The sequence below is a fragment of the Montipora foliosa genome, chromosome 9, assembly GCF_036669935.1.
Source record: "Montipora foliosa isolate CH-2021 chromosome 9, ASM3666993v2, whole genome shotgun sequence".
Classification (NCBI taxonomy): domain Eukaryota; kingdom Metazoa; phylum Cnidaria; class Anthozoa; order Scleractinia; family Acroporidae; genus Montipora; species Montipora foliosa.
The window spans coordinates 17788859-17798858 of NC_090877.1; the positions used below are offsets into that span (position 1 = coordinate 17788859).

The 10000-nt window shown below is 40.3% G+C and overlaps 1 protein-coding gene across 6 annotated transcripts in view; it reads right to left on the reverse strand.

Moving 5' to 3' along the window:
• LOC137971972 (small G protein signaling modulator 3-like) overlaps positions 1-10000 on the reverse strand; it is a 58394-nt gene that overhangs the window by 750 nt on the left and 47644 nt on the right. For 3 of the 6 annotated variants that reach the window (XM_068818726.1, XM_068818722.1, XM_068818723.1), the window contains exons 28-31: positions 9323-9382; positions 8571-8634; positions 7859-7898; positions 1-1392 (exon numbers count right to left, since the gene is read on the reverse strand). The exon at positions 1-1392 is cut by the window's left edge and continues 750 nt beyond it. In XM_068818726.1, the coding sequence (XP_068674827.1) occupies positions 1319-1392; positions 7859-7898; positions 8571-8634; positions 9323-9382 (238 nt within the window). In that variant the 3' untranslated portion in view covers positions 1-1318. Of the gene's footprint in view, positions 1393-7858; positions 7899-8569; positions 8635-9322; positions 9383-10000 lie in introns of all 6 variants that reach the window. The other 3 variants (XM_068818728.1, XM_068818724.1, XM_068818727.1) reach the window with 2 other exon arrangements.

Consider the following 10000-nt stretch of genomic DNA (forward strand, 5'->3'; position numbering starts at 1 on the left):
TCGCAAAAACGAACTAGATGACCTCTTTGTTATTGTTGGATTAGCGGGCTAGCTAAGGTGAAAATCTTGGGACAGTTGAAAAAATCCACGAAAGCGGTTGAAGAGCCATCTTAATTATGACAGAGCTTTAGATTCTAGGACGAGAACGACTACGAGTACGAGATTTTCTCATAGAACTACAGTGAGCGCGCGGAAACCACCGTCATTTCGGCGGAAAAACGTGATACCTTCGTGATTTTAGTACGAGGTTTTGCAAAAATGTTGTCGTGTCAAAAAAGGTCAAAAACACGGTAGCAGTTTTGCATTTTTTGATCAGCGAAAAGGCTCAGTTACCAGCAACGAGAATAACTGTGCAACCTATGCTGCTAACAAAGGGTAAGATTAATCGTCCGGGTTATAAATTTTCCAAGTATTTTCTCTAAAAAACGGGCATTCAAATCTCGTACGCTTCTAGAATCTAAATTTCTCTAATTCCCTTGTGAAGGTAGCCCTGGATGCGCGCCAGGCAATTTTTTTAAACTTTGAAAAGAGTTTATATTAAGCCTAATAATTACTTCCCAACCATAAAAAATGGAGGTCACCGAGTTCGTTTTTGACATGTAAACATTTTAAGACAAAATACAGGGCGTTTTTGGATGGATCGCCCGTTGCTATGGTAACCTATTATTTAAATGTTTGTGAGCATTTTGTTAAGCAATAACTGCTGTTTTACATGAAATCATAACATGAATGCTTGGTGATACAGTGTTGTTGAGTTGATCCCCTCAAAACAACGATCTACTTAAAGTGTTGAAACCGGTTTGAGCATCCTTAAAAGAAAGTTATAGGTGTGATTACGTGACCAGAAGCCACGTTGGTTTATGAAACAAAGATTTGCCAGATAAAAGCGTTTTCTCATACTTTCCTTCAACATGACCGCCGTAACGTCAAACGAAATACGATCCAGTTTTCAGATTAACTGTTAACCTGGCGTGACAGAGTCACGTAAGGGTTAAAGGCTTTCTGTTACCAATACCGTCCTAACAAGAAAGCACGAACTAAGAAAATATAGAAAACAAATTCATCATCGTCATTCTGAAATCAAACTGAACTATTAAGAACTAATGGACCAATCAGCCAATGAAACAAATGATATTTGGTGTTAAAATTGTTCCCATCCAATCAGAAACGCCAACGTGGATACATCATCACGGCGAACACATTCACTGAATAAGCTGGTTACCCAGTCCACACACACGTTTCTTCGGAAAAAAAGAATTCACTTAAAACGTGCTCTGTTGGCAGGAAAATGTTGGGAGTGATTTCTGTTCTTGGCCTTTTAAAGATCCCAGCTGAATAAGTGATGTTTCACCAGCATGTCCCGTACACCATCCTTCATTGGTTGGGTAACCTGTGGATACCATCAAACAAGCACCACTTGAGTTACATAGACCATTTTACGGATACGGCGGCCATTTTGAAATCTATTGTTTCAAATAGCTATTATGGGATTCCAAGGGGGCAAATTAGTATGCACTTTTCCTCTTAGAATCCCATAATAGCTATTTGAAACAATGGATTTAAAAATGGCCGCCGCATCCGTAAAATGGTCTATTAAAAATAAAAATAACACATGGAGCGTCGTGGGTGAATCAGAAGTGGAAATAGAATTAACGGCAGCTTCCGCTAACTAAAAGAACAGGTGTGTTCTCATCACTGTTAGAGGACAAATTAAAACGAATCTTTTTGTAACGCTTTTCTTAGTTTCGAGACATTCAATATATATCTTGTTATAATTAGTTAATGCTAACCTCAAGTGAAGCTGAACGCAATTTTAGCTATTGCGTAGAGAAGCCTGAAAAATTTAGGACTTCAAAGGGGTTTGAACCCATGACCTCGCGATACCGGTGCGACGCTCTAACCAACTGAGCTATGAAGCCACTGACGTTAGGTGCTTGTCATTTGTGGGACCAAGCGCCGTACAAAAACGACCCAATATTCTCTAGTACAGTACCGCACAAGTGAAATTAATAAGTTGTTTATTATATGGCATCATTTCTTTGAGCGATCGGACACTTTTCCGCTTGGTGAATGTTCTTAATCTTCGTTTTCTATCAACGAACTCTTGAAAGGTGACTAGGTAAATTCCGTTTGCTGTAATTGTACTGTCGTGATGAAAAATTAAAGTCCACTTTTTGAAAACTTTGTGTGTTTCGCTCACCTTGAATTTCCAGGGGGAGAGAAAAAAATACGGAAACGTACCATTTCCATGGTAATGGTCCGTCCGCACTGTAAAATCCTGACGGAAAACCGGCCAATCACAGTGCTCAATTAGTCCTGAGAATTGCTTGCCATATAATATTATATACACTAAATGTATGGTCCCTCGGGAAACAGATAGTTTTGTTTTCCCTCGAGACTTAATGTTACATCAGGACTCACGGGAAAACAAAACCAACTAGTTTCCCGAGGGACTATACATTAAGGGCGCGTTTTTTAATTCACAATTCTGGAATAAGAATGGCTAGAATGTAAAATGCGCGCGTTTTTCTATTCCGCATTCCTATTCCAGAATGGACAGAACGCCATTCGATCAATTCTGCTCCCAGGGGCAGAATGACCAGAATGTCAAATGCGTGCGTTTTTCTATTCCGCATTCCTATTGTTGGTTTTCACTCACGTGATCAACAGCCATGTTTTTCAACGAAAACAAAAGAAGACGTTAGCATAATAATAGCTTTCAATTCCCGGAGGATCGGATTGCGACACCAACATGGCCGCCATTTCATTGTTTGGGGACACCAACATGGCGGCCGTGACGTCATGTGAAATCCAAGAATTCCGGAATGGACAGAACGCCATTCCATCCATTCTGCTCCCAGGGGCAGAATGACCAGAATGTTGCGAATGAAAATTCAAGATGGCGGACGGCAAGATGAGCGCTGCGGATTCAAATACGCCTCTACCGGAGAAAAAATCAGGTTGCACTTTTGGACACAATGAAACATTGCTTCTAATTTCATTGTACCAAAAGTACGTGGTTTTTCAGTGATGTTTCGTACAAGAAAAAGGCAATTTGGCAATTGATTGCCTCTCCTTTGTACATAGGACTGCCAAACCATTCAGCAAATCCAAAACAGTCTCCCGATTTTCTTCCTCCTCTTTGTTGACAAGGAAATTTGCTTCGATAACGACAGCAATGTCAGCCTCTTCGTCGGCCGTCATATTTGTTACGCAATGTTTACTCGTTCCAGGACCGCTCATCTCGACTGACGTTTTTTTTTTTGCAGACAAACCGAATTATTCCTAGCATTCCGTACCAACCATTCTTATTCCAGAATTGTGGATAAAAAACCGCGCCATAAGTGCTGTCATATATTTAGCCTTTTCGTTCAATAATAGCAGCAAAACATCCGGAGCGGGCATCAACTGCGGAATTGTATCCCGGTCGGGGTACTTTTGAATTTGATCAGGGGCACATGGCCAATAATCAACCAATCGCAGTGATCGTTTTGTTGAGTGAAAGTCTTGGAAAATAACAATTTGTTTTATTCTAATTTTTGCTTGATACATTTTTGGCTTAGGCGATAATTTGTTTCCATTTCTAAAATTCCTTCTGCCATGGAAAGCCCCTTAAAGGTAGCGTCTATGCGTTTAAAGCACTTAAAACTCAACTGAACATGGTAAACTTTCGGATGATGGAATTTAAAATTTTTCATTTCGCACTTTCAGTTACTTCGTTCCTGATCCCTGTTCGTTTAAAGTGCCCCTGTGAGTTTAAAAGTCTGAAAGCTCAAAACTCCCGTGCTGCATATTAAATATGCGGCGTACACACGCACTGTATTGTTAAACTAGTGAGCCTTTGACGTGATTTTCTCCTCGATCCATCCAACTCTAACAAGAACTTAAAGTTAGTAATGACGGGCCATTAAATAGGAAAATTCCAGTTGAAATAAACAGGTGCCTTTTTTAATCAAGTCTTAAAAATTTGGTCGCTTAGTGTTTAATTAAAATACTTTTGAAATCCAAAGAAAAATAAGAATTAATTTTTGGTCACAGGGGCACTATAAGAAATAGTGAATTATCAAATTTAACAGAGATCTGTGGCAGTATCATTAAATTTGGGACGCCCTTTTGGTTAAGAGTCTTTTTAGCTGGATAAATGCTTGACCAGGGAAATAATTACGTTCAGAAAAAAAATACGAAGCAGCACTTACCTCCTAAAAATCCAGGAAACAGCATGAAAAGGAAGGAAAAGGAACAAATTATATGTCAGCCAACACTGCCAAAACCCAAAGGCATCCGTTTAATGGTCTATTACACAATTACACAGACTTTTTTTGTTCTTAATTCCTTAAGTAAATCAACGTGCAACCATAAGTGAAACAATCTTCTGCAAACGGCAACTATAAATTCATTGTAGACGGCCTAACAGATGTTTCAAGACAACATTGGATCCTGTCGCAAGGACTTGATAATACGGAGCTTACGCACAAAGCATTCTTGCGCCGGAAGAGAGTTGTTTCCTTTCTTACTAGTCTTAACACTACCAATTGATATTTTTCAATAATAGAAACGATTAGTTTAAAACTTCGGAAGGGACTACTGTTCTGGCATACGGAATGTTTATTTCCGGTTTCCGTTTGTGGCTCAAAAACGTCGCCCTCTAACAAGAGCTATGTTTATAACTTCAATAATAATATACAAGAAAAAATCTCTCGATTCTGATTGGTTAAAAGAAATGCAGTCTTCAGGTAAAAGTGCAAAAAAAGAGGTAATTCAGTGCAAAAAGGAATAATAAACCGAGCATTCTGATTGGTGAATGAGCAAACAAAGTCAGAGATAGCCAATCAAATGCAAGCCATGGATGGCGCAATTTATGTTTTTGCGTGATACGCGTGCGTTGCTTCCGCTTAACTATCTCGAATTTTTTCATGTATATTATTAATAAGTAATCACATGCTTTTTCTCGTGTAGTTTGGAATAAATAAAGGACTTGTGACCTCTTTCAAACCAGAAATTGCCCTCGCCCGCAATTTTTTTCGTCTTTGGAAAAAATTACTTGGGCTTAATTATTCCAAATTGCACTCGAAATCACGTGATCACCTGCAGGCCATCTTGAATCATATTAACTGAGGTTGACTTTTGACGAGAGGAAAACCACGCAACCCGGAGAAAAACCTCTGGAAGGAAGGGCCCATTTCTCTCACGTACCAAACCCTTTTCAGTACCCGAAAAGCCGATCAGCTGTGTTACTATGATCTGTGCATGACAAAAAAGGGTGGGCCACATTGGTGTAAGCCGAGCGTTCTCACCAAAGACCCAACCGTCTCAGTGAGTAATTGTGAAGAAAATTCACCTTTATCACTCGGCGCCCATTTTGGAGTCCGTGGGGAATAAAGGCTTTGTCTTTGCATTGTCTTTGCCCGTTCAGCCTCACATTGAATGAGAGGTTCGACGGGCAAAATCTTTTGTTTGGACATTGAATGATATGGGTCTATAGGCACGCAATCCGTACGTGTGGTAGTGCAGTAACACAGCGCGGTATCGTGTCAACTGAGCTGCGCTTTGTCTTCCAAGACATTCAAGTTAACTTTGCGTAATATGTAGCTCTGTAGGTACATGGTGTTGTATAGCATATATCATTATAGTGCGATGGTAGATGTCTTAGGTAAATAGCCCCCTGAGAAGACATGTGGTTACTAGTAAAATACTAAATCCCAGAACGATTGAAAAAAATAAAAGAGAATCGGGAAACATTGGCTTCGAGGCTGACATGTTGATCATTTTCAAGTTCCCTTACAACTTCTTTTTCACCACTCTGAGGCTCTGACAGCTTTGTACTGAAGACAAAAGTTCCCTGAGTTAAGCCTGTCGGGCGGGGTTAGTATGTGGATGGGTGACCTCAAAATATGGGACTTCCCGTCAGAAACATAGGACCGAAAATTCTATTTTAACGCTAAAAAATGCGAACAAAGCAGGGAGCAGATTTTGTTAGCCTGCTTTATGCAAAACAAATAATATTGATACACAGTTTTTAGGAAGAGACGAAGAAGTTTTCAGGAAGTGTAGACCGAGAATAAAATATTTTGCCATCAGCAACAAAATTTGCGACATGAAAACAACATTAATTTTGAACCGAGGAGATAAAGTTACGACCAGCGAAAAACACTTTGGGAGGTTTTTGCTACATTCAATTTTGCTATTGAACTTTTGGCCGCACAAGTAAGTCGAAAATCGAAAGTGACATCGAATTCAGCGGGCGCCGTGATCAAGTTACTTCGCATGTTTACTCACGAAACAAAGGATACATCTGTGTCAAAATGATGGCAAGACACCGGGTTTTTGTTTTTGTTGCTTTGGTTTTTTTCTTTCAAGTGCTTTAAAGATTGACAAGAAATGTGCGAATTCAACACAAAGATCACAATAGCCCAACTCCAATCTGGTACCCAGAGTCCTCGGGCTTCTTGGTCAGCGGGTGAGCGCCCGGAGAGACTCTAGGATAATCGACTCTATTTTCCCAGAAAACGTGGGTTGCGGTCTTATTGCGCATGCTTGAATTTAAACGGACACAGAAAAGAGAAAACCGTAAACAGTAGAAATGGCGAGTTGAAAGTGTTCGAGAAACAAAAATTTTAGCCTTACACGCCGTCAAAGAAACTGGAGAAATGATCATTGGCTTGCTGTACGAGCAAGTGAAGATGAAATCTCTGACGCTTTCGGTAGGTGTATTTTTAGTGTTTCAGCGTGCATTCCATCGTTCAGAATGCCACCGTGCAAGCAGAACGATCGACAATTTTTTGTGGAAACGACACCAATGTCCTATTCTACTACAATTTGATGTTTCCGGAATTTTGAATGGCTTCGACAAGACCTTATTCCACGGATTTCTCCTCAAAGACACTGATGCAATGTTTTAGCTGCGTGGGAAAATTCCCGTACGGTATAAGACATAATTCAAACCTCTTCGTTTTATTATTTTTGTGATTTATATATTTCTGAGGTAGAAAAAAACAAACAGCACTGAAACTAGTTTTAGATTTTGAATCTCCCTCCAAATTCTGGGGCTTCCGAATTACTTACCGATTTCCTGTCGGACTGCCATTGTTACGCAAGCGGGCAAAAAAAAATACAGTTCAAGTCCATATCCCAGAGTCTTTCCGGGCGCTCACCCGCTGGCCAAAACGCCCGAGGCCTCTCGGTACGAGATTGGCCCAACTATTGAGGTTGTTGACCACTGTTTCTAAAAAGTCAAAAATTCACTCTCCTAGACGAGGTTATGTATCACAAAGTAATTCCATCGTTTTGGAAATAGCAACTGCTCTATTATTCATCAGCGTCACAAATTTATGACGATTTTGGAGCTCATTTTGTTGAAACTCCAGCTCGCTTCCAGAGGACCTGTTATGCTCGTAAGTTATGCACGCGCTACGGGCCTATTTGCCACCACGGTCTCACTCACTCACTCACTCACTCACTCTCACAAACCCGGTGACATAGTGTGTAGTGCACTTAAAACACTTAGTGCACTACCACAAAAAAGGGGTGGCATCCAAGGAAAAAGCTATCAGGGCGAAAGGCGAAGAGGAAAGCAACACAATGGTTTCAAATGTCTAAGGTAAAAGAATCAAAGACTAAAAACCGATGAACAAGATGAAAAATGGACGTGGCCCCGAAGCAGACTAGAAACGATCCTCTGAGGGAATAGAGCCGCGGATAACAGATGCGATTGTGTTAGATCAGAGTTATAAATTGGCCAGTGTTAGCTACAGTAATGGTCGGGGTGAGTTAAACAAGATTAGTTTTACTTTAATGAAGGCATAATGGCGGTCTTCTTTGTTCGACGCCAAGACGTAACTAACAAAAACTAAAGTTCTAACCTGCAATTTCTTCTGACCGCCGAACCCGTCTACAACCTGCTATGAAACACACAGTTTGATATAAAGGCTGGATTTCCGAGAGATGAGAAGTAAATGAACTCAGCGAATACTGACGTCAAATAAGACGACGTATTACAAAATGAACCCCACACTTATACATATTTACAACAGATACACAAGAAGATCCCAGATTAGTCACTTTTGAGATGCACTCGTTTTACAAGGAATAAAGGCAGAGCCAAGGCTTCTTATACATTTTACAAATGAGGTTATCTCTTACTTACAGCGTTCCGTCGTATTATGGCAAGGTAAGGGCAGATGGAGGGCACCCAATGAAATGTTAAAAAAGGTGACATGACGAAAAAATAGCAATGTACAACTCAATGTGTCGGAAAAAAGCCTCGACAAATGAAAAAGTTTCAGGTTTGGCACATAAGAGTCACACGTGATCAACGGAGGCTTTCCACATGACGTTACAACGGCCATGTTGGTGTTCCTTAACGGAGAAACAGCGGCCATCTTGATATCCCATATGTTTCAGTAACCAACATGGCTGCTGGTCACGTGGGTGAGTTCACTTAGACTCTTCCTCAAAGAGAGGCCACTTCACGGTCAATCATTCCGCGTTTCATTATTTCAGAAACTGACCTCGCAAATGGATCTCTTAGAGGAAGTATGAAGTGAACTGACAAAACAACCGAGTGTACTCACAGCCTTGCTTTCGCCAGTAAGTTCCCAGTCAATGCTAAGATTGAACGCAAAGGATGCAAGTGTTCTGTAGAAATTTAAAAAGAAGAAAAAAAAGATTTAATGAGTTTAAATATTGGATCAGTTAGACAAGGGCCCTTAACTTCCCCTCCACTGTTAAACGGAGGCCTCCTACCTACCGGGGAAGGAAACTTGTTTCGGTGTTGGAAATGCGCGGACCAAGAACGCGAGTTGCAAGAAAGCGATAAAACTAGGAGCTGAGCTTCCTAAACCACCAGAATATTGTACAATGGCAATTTTAAAGCGATGGCTGACATGCTAGAGTGCCAAATTATCCAGAAAACGAAAAGATTTGATCAAAAGGTGAGTAAGATCATGGTACAGACGACGTTTACTTATTAACAACGAAAGCTGTTAAGATTTAACCCGAAGTTAATTGTTATCGTATAAGAAAAAAAATACCGTTTACCCTGATCATGGCAAACAGCCGAAAACGTTTGGTTTTAACATTTTAATTTTACAAAAATTACCTTGTAAATAGCATATATTTAAAGATTGATTAATTGATTGATTGATTGATTGATTGACAGACTAACTCATTAATTGTCTGATTGATTACTTTGACTGACTGACTGACTGACTGACTGATTGATTGATCGATCGATTTTTTTGCCGGATTGATCGAGGGTTTCATCAAATTTATTTCAAGAGAGTCGGTTCATAACTAAACTGAACGGGTGAGTCATTTTGTTTACCTGAGCTCGCACTTGATTTGCACCCAGCCTGGACTTCGTAGAAATGACCATGGATGATACCTTGAATTCACAAAAAAACGAAAAGAAAATGAGTTCTTTGTCCAGGAACAAAACACTGATTAATGTAGAATTGTACTGTTCTCACCCACCCTTCCTCCATCAATAAGCGCTTTGTCAGGTTTAGAGCAGCTACACGGGTGAGAGAAAAGGCGAAACAGACGACCAGTTCCCCAATTATCGCAATGAGGGCCTTTCGCTGCGAAACCCACGCACTCACCAACAAACCTTCTTCTGCTTCTGACCTTGCGACTGTCTCATTTGCAATTTGGAAATGAGCTCGACCATGGACGCTGAAGTGATTGACAAGCGAGGCATTTTTTTTCCTGCATGGATAAACTTAACAATGTCTTCTTTATATACGAAATAGTCCATTTTACAGTTGTGTGCTCAGTTACCTGGCCTATGAATGAAAGTGAGGCTGGAGTTGACCTTGTTTTGATAGAAACCTCACTGTTTTTCTTATGTAAATTCTTACTAATTAGCATGACAACAACATTAACAAAAGAAAAGGAGGGTGGTCTGTATCATAACAGGGTAAACACCAGCCTCACTTTCATTTAAAGGCCAGGTAAATAAGCACACCAGTGTAAAGAGGTCTATTGGCAAGGGGCGCATGAT